This window comes from Simochromis diagramma, unplaced genomic scaffold (assembly GCF_900408965.1).
Source record: "Simochromis diagramma unplaced genomic scaffold, fSimDia1.1 OVJJ01000343.1, whole genome shotgun sequence".
NCBI classification, from domain to species: Eukaryota; Metazoa; Chordata; class Actinopteri; order Cichliformes; family Cichlidae; genus Simochromis; species Simochromis diagramma.
This window is the reverse complement of record NW_024386831.1, coordinates 13,897,942-13,918,228: the sequence shown is the minus strand read 5'-3', so window position 1 is coordinate 13,918,228 and position 20,287 is coordinate 13,897,942. Positions and strand designations below refer to the sequence as shown.

Genomic DNA, 20,287 nt, shown 5'->3' with positions numbered 1-20,287 from the left:
TCAAATTGAGATTTTTGCCTAACTTTACTCCCCTACCACTGCTGCATCATCCTGTCCGTCTGTTTTCCGAAAACACAAAAAAATGACTTAGGCACTTATGCTATGAAGCTAACGATATGAAAAAGCCAGAAATCCAGAAAGATGGCCAAATGAAACCAAATGTCTATGATCACAAGAAAACTACATCAGTAGAGTTGTCAAGTAGTCACAATATGAAAAGTCCTCACCTTAGCCTCCTTTTTACAGAGCAGCATGACTTGTCCCAAGTGTCCTGCAGCAGCTGAGAAGCAGAGGGGGCTCATGCCGTTTTCTGAAACAACATCCACGCTGGCGCCGAACTCGAGCAGCAGTGAGACAATTTCCTGGTGACCGAGGTGACACTGGACGCAAAGCACTGGTGCGTTGTTCAGGACTTCTGTGCGGTAATTCACGTTTGCCCCTCCCAGCATCAGGAGACGGCTTACCTGATCATACAAGCAAAAAAATAAAAATAAAAAATGCAGAAAGCATTCACGTTTGAATATTTATTCCAAGGTCTTTGCAAAGAAGTGAATTTTTTAATCGCATGTACTTAAAGGTGAAAGAAATCTGAATTAAAAATAAATTTTATTCTCTTAAGAAGAGATGACTTTAACTATTTTACTCTTTATTGGCTAAATTATACACCTCAAAATGTGAACTACCACCCATGTTTGACCCATCTCCATTTAAACAGATTCAGGCAGCAGCAGAATTGTTTCCATTACTCATTTTATGGCTCATACAGAGATCAAACTTCTTATTCTCATCTTCAGATTTTTCAGACGGCAAATGAAACGGCCACATTCTAGCGAATGCAATTATCAAGTGTGGTATCCGCTTTCATTACGAGTAAATCAATAAATAAAGGCCTAGTCAAACAGAACCAAAGAGTGAAATGAGTGTTTGATGACAGGAGATGAAAGTGTGTGTTATTTTCTGGATCCTCTGTAGCATAAATTAACCCCCCCACCCCCACCCCTCCCCCAGAGGAGAGAATAAGGTCATTTTGTAAATGTCTGTTTGACTAATACTACACATTTATACAATAACTCACAAACAGACACCAGGTGATGGAACTCCCTCTGAAACAATAACACTAACGGCAAAGAAGTACGGAGGATCATTTTTCTTCGAGCCAGAATGCATCATGCTGGCAGAACAGCCTTTCCAGGAAAGGCCAAATGATTATCGCCCTTCGAAACACGACTGAAAAGCAGTACACAGGAAGTTGGCTCGTGCGCGAAGCTTATTAACATTTACCTGTCAAATTATAATTGGACACATTAACAATATAAAAGGACAGCGGTTAATAATAAAACATTCCCTGCGTGGAGCAACAGTCGGGGATTAAAAGTGTAACTAAAATCTAAAGAAAGTTGCAGTTATTTCTGAGATGCATTTGCTTTAAAATGACCTAACCAGTGTATATGATTATATTACTCCAACGTAACAAAAGTGTTATGAAAATGCTGAAAATTGGATACATATACTGTGTGTTTAATATATAGTGTTTAAAGGTTTCCTATATCCCCTCAAGAAGCTTCTACTTTGCATTTCAACAAAAGCAACCTGTTGCATTTAGGCATTTCAGGTTATCAATAATGTGTTTTTTTCATCGTTAGCTAATAAGCCGATTGTTCTGCATTCAACAGACGCGCAGGAGCAAACCTGAAGCAAAGGCTTACCTTGACATTAGGTGTGTAGAGGTTCCTCAGGGAGGCCAGGGCTGCAGAAAGGCCGTCAGTGCTGCAGTTTATCCACAGAGCCTGAAGGACACTGGATGACACGCCTGTCTTCTTGCTCAGACCCTGCACGCACACCAATGCATAAATGCATGAGTAAATACACAAACACACATATGTAAAAACCAGCGAATCTGAGGGGCATAAGCTGTCAATGTTGCTTTCCACATCCCACGGCTTATCCTCTGGTGAACCATTGTCACAGTGCATAAATCAAGAGAAAGTGAACACCAAGAAATTCCTGCAAGGGATGGATTTCAAATAAAGATGAATGCATAGACCACGTAGGTTCCACATCTATACCTTGAAGATGTGTGCTTTGAGTATGTGGTGTCCCAGCTCCATTGTCTGCTGCCGATTCAGTTTCCCCTCTTGGCGCGATAACATGAAAGCCATGAGAGCGTGACCGGTCCTGGGTTAGAAAACAAGGGAACAGATAGGATACTCAGTCGTCAACAGTAGGAATGATTGTTCCTCTGCTTCAAACGACATGAAAGTACTGATTCATTCTGCTGATGACGAGGAGCCTGGCACTGTCAAGGAGAACTATTGTATTCTGGAGCTAGTGTGAATAAGCTAAAAATGTTTGGCAATGACCCTCTGAACAACAGGGGGGGAAGTGTCACTGAGGCACTAATTAATGCAGAACTTCATTAAAAAGGCATGCATGATTGCGAATCCCTTTGATCTGGATAAAAATCCTCTCTAGTTGTGCCCAGGCACAAACAGAGAGGCAGTGCAGGAGGCTTTTGTCTCTCTGTGCATCTCCTGCGCCAGACTACAAGCCTTTGTTTTTTTTAATGATGGAGCTGGAAGGCTGTGAATGACCAGAATACGAAGCTCAGCTCTCGTCCGTTTGGAGGCATCGCCATGTGAGCAGAGGTGAGCAACAGGGAGGAAAAAAGTGACATCATTCAATTTATTAAGTGTGAATGACTGAAATCTCTCATTTGCGTGTGGCTCCAGCATTTCAATTAGGTAAGCACTGCAAGTACTGCTAAAAGAGATAAGCCTGCCTCGCATTGCAACATGCAATATCTACAAAATGCATAGGTCAGTACCCCCCCTCCCTCACAAAAAGCACTATTTATTAAAACAGGGCAAATCAGTGTGAGGCTGCAAGACAACAACAAAAAAAAAAAAAAAAAAAAGCACTGATCGGGAGTCAAAAGTTGTGCGGGTGATCTACTAACAAAGCACAAATTCATGAGCACAGACGCAGCAGTTCATTTTACCGATGACCAATGCAAGCTGCCAACAGCAGCGCAAATTAGTGGGTTGCAAACAAGCAGATGAGGGAGCGAGTAATCCACTAACAACGCTGGTGCGGCTTGTTATTTGAAATTTGACAATTATAATACGGTACCAGCACATGTGAACAATTCAGACCGGGGAGAGGCAGTGGAAGGAGAATCGATGTGTTTGATATGAGGGTGAAGTCTGCAGTCAGGCATCTGAACTCGGATGAATCCCGACAGCTCCAAAAGAGCACAGGATTTATCTGCAGAGGTGCTGCTTTATTACAAACAGCTTCACTGTATCAAAGGTGCATTCTGAGATGAACTTTTGAATGTGCTGTACGTTGCAACCAGGCCTTGTGCTAATGAATTTAGTGCTGTGATGTGTCTGTAAATGCTCACATCATCACATCACTTCACACTCAATTTTTTTTCTGCATGCCGTGTGTATTTTTTCCGAGACAAAGGAAAGACTTTGGCATGCAACAAGCTGACACCAACAAACAGGACTTCAGGGAGTCTAATGTTTCTGCAAAATCTCAAATTACATTCAGTGAAGCCTGAATGTCATTGTTGCAAGATTCGAGCATTAATCTAACATGCTTCACTTCCACAGCTGTATTCTCACATTATGCAAGAGAAGACGACTCGAAGAAGTGAAACAGCCTGCTTGAAATCTGATCTATGATGTTGCAGGGCTGCGTATGCAAACTGCTGACTAAAGGCATTTATTTACAAATGGAAGCTTTGGTGCAGTCTGCAGTGTTTATTATGGACCGATTTCTGTGCAGATATGTGAAGAAAAACACTGAATTACTGCCTCTAATACATCCAGAGCCAGCTATTCTCCCCTTCTGCAGACATATCCCACGTTAAATTCTGCTCTCCTGCATTAAAATTGAGGACCGGAAATAAGCAGGACACTGCTTTAAACATTTTAGGTAAGAACTTTGTGACAACCGACAGGATGGACACCAAATTTAGGCATGATTAAAGCTGTCAGAGACCTAAAACAACTAATTCAGAAGCACTCTGAGATACAAAACTTCATTCACATGAAGACACGTTTATCATATTATTCTGCAGCATTAGTTGTACTTTTCTTACTGTCCTACATGCCTATTTGTGCAATTCAAGAACCTTTTCTAAATGCATTACTGAAACATACGCAAACTCTAAATGCATTACAGAAGCCTGCAGACCAAATTGAGAGCTGCGAAGTTATTGCATTAGCAGAAAACTGACCTGGGGTCACAAAGGAAGTCCGTACTCTCTCCATCAGCTCTCCACACCAGCCACTCTCTGAAGGAAGGGTGACAAAACATACGCGTCTTGTCCCTCCGTTTGATGAGAAAGCACGAGAGCAGCTCCATGCGTTGCTGAAAGTCCTCCCATTGTAGCTCCCCCTGGACGAACCCCGCGTTGATGGCGTTGAACAGCTGCTCGTCAGTCAGGGGGTGCAGCGAGGCGAGCGATACGTTGAGGATCGGCAGTGAGCGCTCAAAGGCTGAATTGGTCATGAATTTCATGTTACACTGTAACTGGTACAGTTCTGCCAGTGAAACAGGCACGACTTTGTAACTGGCACTTTTGATCACGAGGTGGCCTCTTTCAAACAGATCCAGGGTGAGTTTGAGATACAGGTAGGACCCTTGGCTGCGGGAGATCAGGTGGCTACTTAGCTTGCCGACTGTGATAGGATCGGCCTTGCCGTTCAGGCTAATATTGTTCATGATGTCCTTGCTGCCGTTGATCCGATACTGGATATATGCGTTGAGGTCATTGCTGATCTCTTTGTTGTCAGAAAAGTCATCCAGGGAGATTTTGGAGAAGGGCAGGAGGCTGGTGATCTCCTATTGAAGACAAGATAAAGACAGAGCGTGACATAAAAACATACATCTGAGCTTCAATGTACTATTAAAGTGTCAATGCATGAAAAAAAGTAATTTGGTGCAGTCTTTGCATTACAGACACAGCTGTATTACTCAATACCACAGCCAATAAATAAATAATTTAATTAATTAAAAGCAAAAATATTCTTTGCATCCTGAGCTCCCATTAAGAAAAACAAAATCTGCCTGTGTACGTGTATTATCAGAGGAGTTTCTTTGAGCAGTGGGGAAGCAAGCATGCTGAGCTATCAGGCCAAAGCAGACACTTGTTACTGTTCAAAATGTGGCTGTGAGGAAAACAGGAGTGGGGAAACTGAGTATTAAGAGGCAGGGGATGGATGGGATGGTAGCTAGCGGGCAAGCAGAGGTCTGAACTAGGGCTCACATTTCAATCTGTGTCCCAGGGGTTGGAGAAATCAATGCACCTTAATCCGCCAATCCTCTGCCTGTCTGAGGCTAGAGAAACATTGCCTCCGCAAGATAACATTTTTCCTCTCCCTCATCATGAGAAGGCAGCGCAAACAGACAAACACACACAAGCACATGTATGCACACGCTCAATAAAACATACCGAACATAATCCACAAGATTGGGGGGAGGGGGTGCAAACAACACCTCAGAGATTGTCCAGATATTAGTCTAGCAGGCAAGGGCCAAATATATCGAACCCTTCCTCCGAGGTGAGATGCTATTTGTCTGTTCAAAGCACAAAACAATAGCGTGACAATTTCATCTCTATGCACAACTCGGATTCTGTCTGCAAATAAGAAACATTTCATGCCTTCATATTTTCTTGTCTCAACAATGCTATCTTGATTATTCTTCCATGATTCATTTTTGCTATGCCCCGAGTTAGTCGGGCAGTAAAGCAGATAAGCTTTATTTATTCACTGAGGGTTTTTTTGCAAGAGACACCTGAGTACAAGCGACAAGTACAAATGTACACGCATAATATTACAAGTATGAAGTGATAATGCTTTAAAGTCGATCATTTAGTGCTTCCAATTTCAAGCTAAATTGCAGCTTATACAAACACTAAGCTGCAGAGTTTCTGAACTTGTAGCCGAAAGCTTAGATAGCAAAGCCATACACACACAGACGCAGGTTTACCGATGGCTTTTGCATATTAATGATGGCCAAACTGTTCAGATAACTTACAAAGCCGAATGTAACCACTGTCTGCACTGAATGGCAATGCTGCTGACTGCTGTGTCCAGAGCTTTAATGTTAGGGGAAACAGTATGAGAATACAGCATGGAGCGTACAGTTTGTGCTTTTGATCTTTTGTAGGAACTTGCTCTAAAAACTTTTGAAGGAAGTAGGAACCATCATCATTAGCTCATATTTCAGTTTCAAGAACCTTTGAGTAATGCAAGTGTATGGTCATTATAGTCTATTGCATGGAGCAGGACTGACAACCATCATGTCCAAACAACATTTTATATACATTTTCTTTATTTACTGTATTTATTTCTCTATTTATTTTATTTTGAATGCTGTGCATGGTCCAGTTATCGTAGAATATCTTCAGTTTATCATTAATTCTGTTATTAAGCATTGTGCTGTCGTTATGTGTCATGGCATGTGGTTGTACGCAGCCCTGTTTGTTCATTGTTTTCATTTTGAATTCTGCTTTTGTAATATTTCTCATCACGTCCCACCGGACATAGAGAATTCAATTTTGGAATTTCTTTGTGATTTTGCAACCATTTCCTGCGTCTTACCCAAATATGTGGACTCGTAGCCCCCCCCAAAAAAATAAACAATAAAAAGAGAGGACATACAGGGTTTTTCTGCAAAAGACTGCCAACTCTCTTAAAAACTATTTAACTGACTTCTGTTACATTTTTGGAAAATTAGACATTTTCAGTCAGTGACTAACAGCCTTTCCATTGCACTTAAAGGGAACTTACTGAACATCATAGGAGCCTGATTTACAAAAACACTGTCAAACCGACTCCGAGGTTTTCGCATGCGAAGTCGTCATATAGCTCCCATTAAAACAACAGTGTCATTCGATTCATTACTGCAGACAACTGCTAAGTGGTTACAGTGGGAATGTGAACAAAACAGAAATATAACGAGGAAAATACGATTACAAGAAAGTAAAAAGACACATATGGCATGGTTAACAATGTGCTATCCTTTGCCACAGACCAGCATGTGCACAGGATTCACTAACAGAGGTTATAAAAAAAAAAACACAGCTACTGTTACATATGCCTTAAACCACACGTTTCCTTTCCAGCACAGTTGTTACTATGAAATCTACCACACGGACAACAAAAACACATCTCCGATAACCGACTGCAACCTTGTTGTTGTTGCTGTTCTTGCTTTGCCAGCCTCCAGGTGGCTGAAAATGTCACCCTAGCAAATTCACACAAAAAGTAACTCCCTCTCATTAAACACTGTTTCACTTTGTCAGAAGACATTATAACACATATGTTGCAGTGTAGTCGAAATGTATTACTTTAAGTGCAGTCACCTGGAACATCTTTCCATGTCAAAAAACCAATTCTAATGCATTAATAGAAGAGCATAAGAGGTGAATACAAAATATCAGCGCTACAATATATTGATTCACCACACTGACAGGGCCTTGCCTGAATTCTTAATAGCTAGGCTGAATTCACTATATACAGTACAGCCCACACTGATGGACAACACTCGACCCTGGCTTCTGACTGAGCAATAATAACTCAAATTCCAGACGTCAATCAAAAACCACATTATTATCCAAGGCTCAGTGCTTTCTTTTTTCCCCCAGCAAGGAAAATAAGCTGTCATGTAGTTCATCAGTAGTGTCAAAGCCTCAGTTGTCAGCAGCATGAATTTAATCCAAGTCCATAGCATTTCTGGAACTGGTCAACCTAGTGTCAGCTCAAAGTGACTGACTCATCTCTCTCCTGCCCTGCAGGTCATGTGTCTCAATTCTTTTCTGAATGTTGCTGGATATGCCTGACTCTGTAAAGAGTAGAATAACAAGCGGGAGCAGCTCAGGAAACACTTGTCAAAATGTAAAAATGTGCAGGGTCTGGTGACAGTGAGTGAGTGCCTAGAGAGGTGACGGCATGTCCAGCTAGACATTTGTTAAAATGAGAGAATTTTGATTCATTTCTTTTCTAGGGTTGCCACAGTGTTAGATTTTCCGATTTAGGATATGAAATGTTCTGGTCAACAAATCAATAAATGTGTTTTACACATTTGTGTTTTATGGATTGGGACACAGGGCCAGTGTGAACTGTAAGTGCAGGAGGACTGTTGGCTACAACCGGCATACTTTTTTTTTTTTCTGCACCATAAGCCGCACTTAAAATCCTTTAATTTTCTCAAAAATCGACAGCGTTGATGCTTTACCAGGTGTAACTATTAAGTTCAACATCCAAGCATCCATGAAAACAAAATTTATTAAATTTAACGGAGTTAGAAGTTAGCTCGCTAGTTCCACCTAAACATGATATACATGACTAAGAGATTTCTGAAAAAATTTAAATGTACAGCTCTGCCGTCCCTTTTGACATAAATGAAGACAGAAAACTAAACAGCAGTGACATTTATAGGGTTACTGAAGCTAGGCTAGCTGGTATAAAATGATATGCTACGTGATCGCTAGCGACACAGCTATGTTAGCATAACATAAACACTGAAGCTAGAGGATGAAGGCTAACTTTTTTTCCACTCATAAAACTTAATGTGAGGATTCCCGAGGGTTAGGGACAAATGCAATCGCATGGCAGGATGCTGTAAACGGACCAAACTTCAATCAGGAGAACAACTGAGGTAATCCATCGACAATACCAGGTTAGTCATTAATATGCTGCAACAACATGGGAATAGAGCAGCTGCAAGAGAATTCAGCATTTATGAATCAATGTGGAGTGGAGGAAGCAAGAAAAATGAGTTGACTTATCTGACTGTTTTGTTTCGCTTAATGCGCCTTATAATCCGGTGCGCCTTATGCTCCGAAAAATACAGTATATTAAGTAAGTGAAAACTAGCACTAATAACATTAAAATATATTAAAAGGTAAGACTGTAAAAGCACTTAGTTAAAGATGCTTAGTTAAACCAGCCTGTGCAAATTTCATTCAATTTGTATAAAAAATATAATGACAGAAGTCTTGAGTGTTCAAACTTTTTGATAAGCTTCAGCTCAGAGCGCTTGGAAAGCAGATAGGAGAGGATAAGAGCAGACACGAAACTGGTAATTAAGTTAAGAATCAAGCCCTTAACAGCTTGCCTGTATCCAGTACTTCACTCAACAGTGTAACAGCCAAACTGCACCTGTGTGAGTTCATTGTGGGAAGCGAGTCTCTGAGTGTGTGAGAGAAGCAGCTGCAGCAACAGAAGAGTGAATGCCATTAGCAGTAGTTACTTTAATCAGCCATAAAGTGTGCGGATAAGCCGAGTAGTTACCGAGAGGGAAGAAAGAGTGATAAACTTTTTAAAACTAAAACTCATCACCAGTATAATGTGACATCTGTAATTCTGACTCGAGGTGATTATAACAGTGAATATTTTGTCATCTGAGTGAACTCAGAGCCATGCTTTATAAGTTCTTGCTTACCACCAAGTTGATTCGAACAGTGACAACCAGTTTTAGCCAGGAGGGGAACTTGGCAATGATTTTTGTGATGAAGGATGCAATGGTGTCTCCATAGTCTGGTTTGTGGAACTCCGCTTCATTCAGCCCGTCTATTAAGATTATGTAATCTTCCTCTGGAATCCTTCGCTCTGCAAAGACATTTACAAATAAACTAAATATTAAAATACTATGAAATGAGATTAGAGGTCTCATACACGACGAAAATGAAATAGTGCAATATACAACTACAGTGTTTTACCTTTCCGAAGGTTGGCCAACGGTTCCAGGACTCCTCTCCGGAAAGCAGCCATGGGGTCTTGGACACAGGAGCGCAGACTGAGCATGCTCTGGAGGTGGGGCTCTTTCAGCAACAGCTCCCGGTACGCACTCAGTTGATGAGCTCTGCACAGAAGGGCTGCGATGCTGTGCACAAATTCTGGGACCAAGCAAGTGTACGTGTTATCTGCCTGGCAATAATGATAAGCCACCACCTGGAAGACAAAAGGAACGAGAACAAACGCGAGTGAAGCCATTGCTTTTTGAGAATCAGGAAGAATTAAAAATATGATTCACTGACTGATGGGTACATTTGATAACTTTAAAGCGTTTACAAACACCAACATCTCTGGTGACTGAAAAACTACCATGACAAAGTAAGTAAGTGAGGCTTTTGATACCAACAAGCCTCCATAAAACTACATATTATCTCTACAATGTCAAAGACATGATTTTATCCTTTCATTATTTCACACAGAAGGGATGATGAAGAGATTGGGCAACGGATGAAAAGCTATAAAAAGAAGTGAGTAGATCCCAGGTGGATATCTAAAGGTAGAATCTTCTGTACCTGAGCAGGTTTCCGCAGCATTCAAAGGAGGTCTGATTTAAAAGGAAAATGTAGGGACAGAGGTGGAGAAGAAGGAAGATGACTGTACTAATTACAGTCCAACCTGGAGGAGCTGACACACTTCCAGGCCCACAGGAGGAGGAGCAGGTGATCGGTTCCTCTGACGGCTCAACCTCAGCTGTTGCCGTTTAGTTCTCCACAGAAAACCGATGACCAGCTTCTAGAAAAATGACTAAAGCCTCAAGATATGAGACTTTTTTTTTAACATTTAGCATCAATAAATGTTTTGGGCCCAGACTTTTCCCCACAGCACAGATCTAAATGCATATTTATGGTTCTTTCTTTTTCAAATAATAACATATAACTCACACGCCAATAAAGGCACAATTAAAGCTAGCGCAAATTAGAAAAGAGGGAGGTAAGATTTTAAAAATTATAGCTGAACTCCCTGGATGTATATAACCCATCTTTAGTAAGGAAAACATGTGACATCCAGTCAGAAGATGGACCAACTGAAACAATAACACAACCACTGATTCACATCTTCTCCAGAAACTGTCAAAAATCACGACCACCAGAATTTTTCTCTGATGTTATGCTTTACCCTAAAAGCAGCAAACGTCTGAGAGACGTCCGAACACTCCTTTCGGTCATTTTTGCGTCACACGTTTTTTGAGCTTCATCACAAATGTGACATAACAAAGAGGGAAACTGATATATTGAATGCCTATTATTGTACAAAGTCAAGTAACCTGCTGTGTGCATGAACACAACTCTTAATAAGCCCCCTACTGCAGTGATGATTTAATTTAGCATACAAGTCACGCAGACTACCGCCTCATCAATGAGCAATACGAATCTCGACACACGATGATGCAAGGCTCTGCAGTCAAACCTCGGTAGCTCATCTGCTGGCAAAACAATAAATGCATTTTCAGAAATGTTACCTAAAGGCACGTCTCGATAATAAGAATAAAGCAGAAAGGGTAGTAGCCTCAGTGCTCCTGTTATGAGACCACTTTTAAATCAATGATTAAAAAAAAGCACTGGCAGAATCTGACAGAAGCTGCTCAGCGTTGCATCACACATCACAGGAACAGAGCCCCTGTGAAGGCGCCTATTGGAAACACTTTTCACCATAATTGGCTCAAGAGATACTGCTTGAGTTTCACAGACATTTACATGAAGCTCACTGCATTACCCTAGCTGTCTGGTGCATGAACTGTCCCCTTTGACAGGGTCACTAATTAGGAGGCCTCCCTGACAGGATAAGAGTATTAAATTCTAAAGGTGTTAGAAGGAGAACAGGTTGTAATCAGCGCCATTAAACGCAGCCGAATCAGTAGGAGACGTCACATCCACTGAGAAAGTCCTTCACAAAGCTGCCACCTATTAAATTACCTTACAACCTACCATCACAGCACTATTCAAACTCAACTGAATACAACAGTGGATCACAAATCTTCTCTGAATCCCGGTGGCCCCCAGTCATCTTTATTAGACCTGCTATAAGGCAATAGCAGTGCCAAAGTCATCAAATGGTGCTTTTAGCAAGCAGTATTTCCAAAATGTAGTGAACGTGCACCTGCTATGTGACTGAACCCTCAGCAACACAAGAAGAGGTGGTGCGAGTAAAGATGCGGGAGTGAAAAATCGACAGAGAAATTTCAGTGGAAACAGAGCGAACAATTCCAAAACTAAAATAAAAGAGTCGTAGGCAAAAACCGCACACTGCTAGTCGGCGTGCATCGAGAGAGGAACATTTTAAAGTGGAACATCGAGGACTTGTCTGTCCACTTCACAAGTCTGAAAGAGAAAGATGTGCAGAAATATGCTCAGTGTCTGGTATGCATGTTTGGGGGGGTTTTTGGTCACAGACAAGTGGTTAACAATGTTACTGACGGTGTGGGGGAGTAACAGAACACATGTAAAGCTGTTACCGTGCAGTACTTTATATCTTGTGAAAAATGTTGACACGCTTATACAAGAAAACACTTAATCTTCTGCTCAACAGCGCTGACACGTAAACTTCCCAGAGAGGCAGTATTTAGACTTTATTTTGCGATCCTTGTAACGCCAGAAAAATCAACAGATGGAATAGTCATCTGTCAAAAAAGTAAGCACTGTCCTCAGTAGTCAGTGTTGCTCCGCTTCATGGAATTTTGAGGATCCTTATCATGTTCAAACATCCCAGTTCAACACTTGAACAGGCGGCCTTACAATATATTTAAGCACCTATTTGAAGTTGACACAGGAACGGATACCAACCAGTAATTAAGCAGTAGTAGTGCCATACATGTCGGTATAACTGATAGCCGCCTAGATAAATGGTGTTGCTATTTGAAACGTGTGTTGATGTTTGTAAATTCCTAAATGACGTCTAATATTGATGAAGCTGGCTCTGTTTGACGTTGGTGTGTGTTTACATTCTGTGCTCTCAGGTCATGGCTGACAGGGCTCACTGTGGGTTGTTGCTCCCTGAGGAGGTTCTAATCACTGACTAGTAAACTGCAACCTACCCTTATTGTTATGTATAATTTTATGCATCATTCAACAGAATATATCACAATTATCTGTGGTCACTATTAAAGAGGGGTTTTCAGAAGTCAGACTGAAGCTGTTGTAGAAGCACTTGGTAAAACCTGAGATGCTTTTCCTTCTTTTTCCTTTTTTTTTTTTTTTTAAAAGAAAGGAAGAAAGAAAGAAACAAACAACAAATCCATCCATCAAAAAAAAAAAAAAATCTATTCACTGTTGAAAATTGTTAAAATTACTTTTTTGATCCAGTGCACACACCAAACATTTTTTCCCTGAGTAAACACCACCATAACTAGTGCAATCTTTTTTCAGCTTCTTTGATTCCTGCTTCTTTGTTACTGTGAGCTCTCTTAGATGTTGAAAGGCGCACCTTTGCAGCCAGGCGTTTGACAGCCTCCTCCCTGTGCCGCTGCATCTCGGGAGTTCCTGGGCAACTGCTGGTCCTCAGTGTGTTGGCAGCACTGGATGGTGGAGTGGGCTGTGGAGGCTGGCTGAGAGGAAGTTCTGTGCTTTGTCCTGGGCCAGCTGGAAGACATGCACATGGTCACCAATATATAAAGTTATTACATTAATATAAACTAACATCTCTCTATATATGTATATGCTAGCATTAATAACATTAGTTGTGTGTGAGGGGATTCTTTTGTAAGGTAAATGTAATATTAGTCAACTTGATTTTATATTGCCAACGAATATATAATTACTTCCCTCCCACACTTTGCAAGCTAATGTTGAAATGAAATTATAACAACATTAGCTAAACACGAGCAGTTAATGTAGTGCTCACATCCAAAGGCAAATACTAAAACTAATTACTTTTCGGGGAGGCGCTGGGACTGTTGGAGGCGATCTGACGCATGCGTCCTCCATGGCAGCTCAGCGCCACAAGTCGGGAGATGATGGCCGTCTTCCCATAACCCACGCTGCCCACCACCACAGCACCGTGGTTCTCTGTGGACTCGCCGGCCTTCAGGACATCTTCCAGATGCTGAAAGAGCCAATCTCGGCCCACAAACACAGAATCTGTGGTGATGCTGGGAACCTCGAACAGCAAAGGTTTGAGCATGATGTCCACGGGTTTGTAGGGAGCAAAACGCGCTGAAGGAAACGGGAAAAGAAATGAAACAGATTAAAATTGTTTACACTACTTCTATTTTTTTCCCCATGTCTCCGGGAAGTTAACAAATGATTACTTCTTTTAAATGCTGGAAACTTTACTGTAATAAATCGTTTTCCCTTGCAGTTAACCTACAAACATGCTTTGAGCATCTCCCGCATTCTTCTTCCCAGAAGGAGCCACATACATGGAAAAACCCTGAACACTGTAGAGGATACATTTTCAATTAAGTGGAATCAGAGTGAAGACCTGAAAGAGGACTCTTATCTGGTCTACTTCAGCACTAATTAGATCTCATAACACTTGTTAACTAACATCACTAAATGACTGCTACCTTTAGTGCTAATGCGCCTTTCAACATTACAACTATCACTGCTGTTAAGCTGCTAGTGTTTTCACCTTGTGAGTTTGCCTGTGTTCACAAAAGCCTATTGTAATTGGAAGGGCAGTTGAGAGTGTTTATATTGGCAGGTGTAGTCTGTTTATGTTTCTAGTGCCCTACAATGAAACCAAAAAGCGAACGAGCTGGTTCTGAGACACTTGAAATGATCACCACCTTCTACTATACCAGCAAAATAAGTACAGTGTTTGAAAAACTCTAACTTGAGCAAAAGGAGTATCGACGGGAAGTAGAAAAAGAGTTATCTTTTATTAACCTCTCTTTATTGGATCCCCTTAGATTTCAAATCCATCTTCTTGCATATAAAGCCCCTAATGACCATGACTTGCTTTCTCAGTATCCTAAGTCAGAATGACAAGCAGAGGCTAAAGCTGCTTCGCTCCTGTGGAACCAGCTGGCTGTTTAGGGTTGGGAGCCAAACCCAATCTCTAATTTTAAGATTAGCCTCAAAACCTTTCATAGATTTATAGTTAAAGCTCGCTCAGCTAACGTCTGAATCACCCCTTACTTATTATGCTGCGACAGGCCTTTGCTTTCAGGAGGCCTCACATGGTGCACCGACATCCTCACGTCTTCTCCATTTCATTGTTCATGCATGTCAGTTTGTGTATTCTCTCTCCCACAGTTGAAGCTTTTCTCCTTCTCATCTTTTTTCTCCCCCTTTCTTTTCACTCTCCTCTCATGGCAATCAAACGAGTGCTGCTCATCCCGAGTCTAGTTCTGTCGGAGGGTTCGCCCAGTCAAAAAGGAAGTCACTAAATGTTGCTCAAATCAGAACTGTAAGGTCCTCAGCGTACTAGGTAGAGTTTCCTAAGATGGCACATGTTGGGATTTTTGCAATATATGAATACAACTGCAATAAACTGCACTGAAATGTTGACCTACTGCTGCAAAATTTAGGTAAAGGTGGTGCCATCACACCCAAATCTGAAAAACAAATACCATAAATCATAAATCATATAGATAGGGCTGGATCAGCTGACCCTGAATCCTCCCTTAGTTATGCTGCAATAGGTGTAGGCTGCTGGGGGATTCCCATGATGCATTGAATATTTCTTCTTCAGTCACCTTTCTCCCTCAAGATGTGTTAATAGACCTCTCTGCACTGAATCATACTTGTTATTAATCTCTGGCTCTCTTCAACAGCATGTATGTTATCCTGTCTTCCTTCTCTCTCTCCAACCGGTTGCTACAGATGGCCGCCCCTCCCTGAGCCTGGTTCTGCTGGAGGTTTGTTCCTGATAAAAGGGAGTTTTTCCTTCCCACTGTTGCCAAAGTGCTTGCTCATAGGGGGTCATATGATTGTTGGGTTTTCATCTGTATGCGTTATTGTAGGGTCTACCTTACAGTATAAAGTGCCTTGATGCGACTGTTGTTGTGATTTGGCGCTGCATAAATAATACTGAATTGAGTTGAACTGAATCTCCCATAAAATTTATAGAAAAGAATCCAATTGTTTAAGATTGTTGTGTATGGACGAATTCATGTAGAAAAAACCTGCTCAGAACCACTGACCATATGCTTATGTATCAGCTTCATGTTTGAGACCGAGTGAAAATGAAAGAGGACATTTTCAGAAGGAAGACTAAATAGTCTGAGTATATATCCAGTGATGACTTATTCAGTAATTCATGTTCCCATGAAATATTTAATCTGCAGGATCTCTCAGAGGATTCAAAACACATAACCAGGATAAAAGTTAGCTGGGGAAAAAAGGCATGATTTAAAAGTCAGAAAAAGGCTTTTGAGGATAATGTTAATACCCATAAGTGCTGCATTGTTTACATTGCAGTGTTCAAGTATTTGCACAGTTTTGTTGTTGGCTCTGCACTCAGACGTGGTACTTTGGAAACTTCAGAACTACTGTTGGCTGCCTATTAACTTCAGGGTTTTTCAGAGTCATACCACATAACATTATCCTATGTACTGCGATATTTTACACGTTTATTTTACAAATATCTCCCCTGAGTGCCTACAGCAGTAGTATGAATAGCCCAGTCACCTTTAGCGTCCTGAGGGGGCCTTCCTCCTGTATTATGCCAGGGTAGGCGAATGGATGTCCGGAGGGGGGTATTGCGCTGTTCATCAAGAAAGCTCAGGTCTTCAAGCTTTGTGGAACTGGTGGCTGTAGACAAGAGAGAAGACATACACACACACACAAAGAGTGAAGCTGACAGTCTAGTACCTCCCGAGTACATTTGTCATAACAACTATAAAGAGAAAGACAGAAACACACACTAGAGTAAAACCTTGTGGCACTTATGCCATGTCTGAGGGTGGATGAGTGAGGAAAGAACAAAGCCAGTGCGCTCTGACATTTGCAGGGGCAGTGTGAGCAGCTACCAGCATATACTGTGGCAGGAAGAATAGCAGTATTCTAAAGTCAAGAGCAATATGCACCGATTCTCTTTGATTTGAGCTGACAGCTGGACACGATATAGCAATGAGAGGTCCATCCCCACAAGCACGCCTGCTAGGCTGTACGGAGAGGGCAGATTACCTTTACCTTTCATAAAACGACAACGAGTTATACTGTAGAAATGCTTCACTGCGGGTTTGGCACTCATCACTGTCAATCTACAGGACGCACAGGTGTAATCTCAGGACTTTTGTGTACTACAAACTACAATATCTGTAAGTCATTTGACATGAAATGAAATAATAAAATTAATTAAAACCAGATCACAACTTGAGTTGTTATGGAGTTCAAATCTACTGAGATTTCATTAGGATTTAGCTTCATTTTGAAGCAGAGAGAGAACAAGTCTCAAAGCAGGCAATGATTTCCATCCCCAAACACAGAATATCTCCTGAAACTACTAGTCTACAGATTAAAACCACTTGATGAGCCAGTGATTACAACTCAGCTTTTAATTTGAAGTCTAAGACACGGTCTGTTAACATAATAAAAATGTGCATTAGTGCGGCGAGGCCTCTCCTCCAACTGCTGCTCGTTTTTCAACTATGCTATCGCCGTTGCGATCCACGCTCTCCTGGGCTTAGTGAAGAGCGGAATCAAAGCCTCTCTTCTTCTTCTTTATCAATATCAGCTGGGAAAGACTGTCACTAACGCTCACTTCACTCCCTCACTCGGTCGCTAACTTACTCTCCGGAATGTCCCGCTAATTAAAACCGGTCTGCTGGCAACGGGAACTGAGGAAGCTGCCATCAACGCAACTTTGACTGGAACAGGAGAAGGGCCTGATGTTACTTTTACTGCAGTGCATTGTGCATACACAAACATCTACACTGGATAAAGCTTAAGGAATTGCAAACAAAGAGAAAAGAAAACAATAAAAGCAAACGCGCATGACCTGGAAGACCTTTTGCTGTAAAGCAAATGCCACTTTTCATCAGCTACAACTACTTACATCTAAGACCAAAGCCAGGAAGGATGGTGGGAATTCTCAAAGCACTCTCTATCTCCCCAGTGACGAGATACTTGGGCAGGCATACAGTCAAGTAGGCAGGGTGTAAACTCACAGCTAAATCTCTGGAGAGTGTTCCCAGTGGACGAGGGCACAAAAGCGATTCCTCCACCCCGGTGCTCCCATGCCGGCACTCTGGCAGCCGAGCCGAGTGCTTGGCTGCTTCCTCTCTAGTGTTCAGTCAGTCACAGCACCCACAGCATTAGGCACTTGCTAAATGAATGCACTGCCTTCCAACAGAGCATCACCCTCTCTACAATTTTAACACGTATGCGTACATCATCTCTGTCCACATGCTGCACGTACACACACACACATAAATAACTTGGTATGCAAGCAGCAGAGGGGGAAATTGAGAATATTAGAGGAAATATAAAAGGAAAACCAAGAGATTCACTTCGCAGTGGTTGATTAAAGTTTGTTATCTAACGGCTGCAGTATTAATCAACAATCCAGACTGCACAGAGATGGGGTTAAAAGAGGGGAATGTGGAAAAAAAATGAAGGCGAAAAAGCAGCAGACTCATAAATGAGTGCAACAAAGAGTATCACGTGGATTTTGTGGGAGGTATGGACAAGACTCAAAAGAGAATAAAGAGAAAAACCAGCTTTATGCAACAAATCGCCACTAAATCCTCATGCTGACATAGGAGGGCCGCAAGATGTCAGTCTATTTTCCCCCCTTCCTTCTTTGTTTTGCATGGAATAAAAGAAATAGCACAGTAGAGCTTTATTCAACAGACACGTAATACCGAATTTGACTTGCTAAAGGAGCTGCATAGCTGCATAGACTCCTTGATTCACGTCCGTGGCAGACAGCGCACCCAGCACCATAACTACATTTCTCTTTTGTTGAGTCGTTATCAACATTTTTTCCCAAGGCCAAGAATTCCCACACGATTCCTCCTCATCCCTCAAATCCTCCCCTTCATTTCTTCTCCTCTTTTTACTCCCGAGTTCCCTCCTATTCTTCCTCACCTCTACTCATTGATAAAACATACATATGATACCTTGAAGTCTGCACTTGCAGTCACTTTGAAGCTGCACAAATGTGTCAAGACTGTATTCTGATGAAAATGGGATTCTTTTTTCCTCGGGCAGATCTGCCCTTTGAAAACCTCCTGTTCTGTGTTTCCCATGACAGAACAGAGAAGAGGACTGAGCTCCTTTGCTCTAACCACCCCCACCCTCCCTCCCCAACTTGACTCCCTCTCGCCTCCTTACAAGGTGAATCTACTAAAGAGGAGAAGGGAGTCAAATACTCCCTTCACATATCTTCCTGTTTTTATAGTAGCCAGTTACACTTTACCCATTTTGTGATTTTGTATGAATAAATCAGTTCTTGGCTGTTCTCGGCTTATAGCCAATGCAAATACCCATTTTCTTTTTATTTGGTTTGATTTTGCTGGTATAAACACGCCTTAATAGCTTTTCATGACGAACGTTTGAACATTCAGACAGCATTTATGTGGCACAAAAGAGAAAACCTGATCCCTCATATCGATAAACGTTGTTTTATTTGCAAAGAGGCTGATATCAGCACGCACTGATGTTTGGTCCATTTGTCTGCCTATTACTCCTAAGACCCGAACTCTTCCACAGCATGCATTTTTAATTTCTCTTTGATATTTGGGCATATTGGGGCCCGATGAATGTAAAAACAAAGAATTACCAGATTTTTTTTTTTACCTTATTTTTGTTTTTATGAAAAATAAGAGCCACATATGAGGATATTAGTTTAAAATTTTGAGAGAACAATAGCAGTATAATGTCCTCGTAAGTGGATATCAGGCCCTTGTAGAGCAGAATTGAGTATTTTGGTCTAAATAACCCAAAATGTGATGTCCACATGTGGACGCCAGGTCCTAGGAGGTTAAGGACAGAGCTTTGGAGACTAATTCTGCACATTTTGTCTGAAGCAAAATATTTGGTAACTATTTTATTACACAGTGCCTGCTTCCCACTGTGGTAAATATTAAGGGATAATTATTATTGTAATAATTGCATAGCCTTATGCTAAGATCAACAACATTTACTTTAAAAAAAAAAAAAAAAAAACCACCACTGTAACTGCTCCATAAGCTATTTCATATATATAAATGCCTCTGTGGTTAGCTAACGCTCTGTTCCTTTTAAGATTGGGCATTTGATAAGCCCTAATCTGTCAATGGAGTGCCGAGCATAATTTTAAAAGGGGCTTTCAAACTGATTGATCTGTAACAGATTTTATTTTTCTCCTGCTGTGACAGCTGGACCAAACAATTCTCTGAAAAAAGGGCACGTTAGAAGATGTCTCTGTGACCTTTTCATGCTCGAGAAAATGAATGGGCTTTCTTTCCTCTTTTTGTTTTCATTTTAAACTCTGCACTAAACAGATCAATATATACATGAAGCCAGAAGCAGAAGTGACTCCCGTGTCTACCTGGAGACATCGCACACACTGTTGGCATGTCTTTAAACATGATAACACAGCCTAAA

At 41.4% G+C, this 20,287-nt stretch overlaps 1 protein-coding gene across 4 annotated transcripts in view; it reads right to left on the bottom strand.

Annotated features, from left to right (window-relative positions):
• The window catches only part of LOC120731169 (protein TANC1-like), a 98,220-nt gene that overhangs the window by 4,141 nt on the left and 73,792 nt on the right, over positions 1-20,287 (bottom strand). For all 4 annotated transcript variants that reach the window (XM_040028049.1, XM_040028048.1, XM_040028051.1 and 1 more), the window contains 9 exons: positions 16,385-16,507; positions 13,682-13,963; positions 13,236-13,390; positions 9,740-9,971; positions 9,463-9,629; positions 4,247-4,854; positions 2,067-2,175; positions 1,707-1,829; positions 119-464 (listed from right to left, as the gene is read on the bottom strand). In XM_040028049.1, coding sequence (XP_039883983.1) covers positions 198-464; positions 1,707-1,829; positions 2,067-2,175; positions 4,247-4,854; positions 9,463-9,629; positions 9,740-9,971; positions 13,236-13,390; positions 13,682-13,963; positions 16,385-16,507 — 2,066 coding nt within the window. In that variant the 3' untranslated portion in view covers positions 119-197. The remainder of the gene's footprint in view (positions 1-118; positions 465-1,706; positions 1,830-2,066; positions 2,176-4,246; positions 4,855-9,462; positions 9,630-9,739; positions 9,972-13,235; positions 13,391-13,681; positions 13,964-16,384; positions 16,508-20,287) is intronic.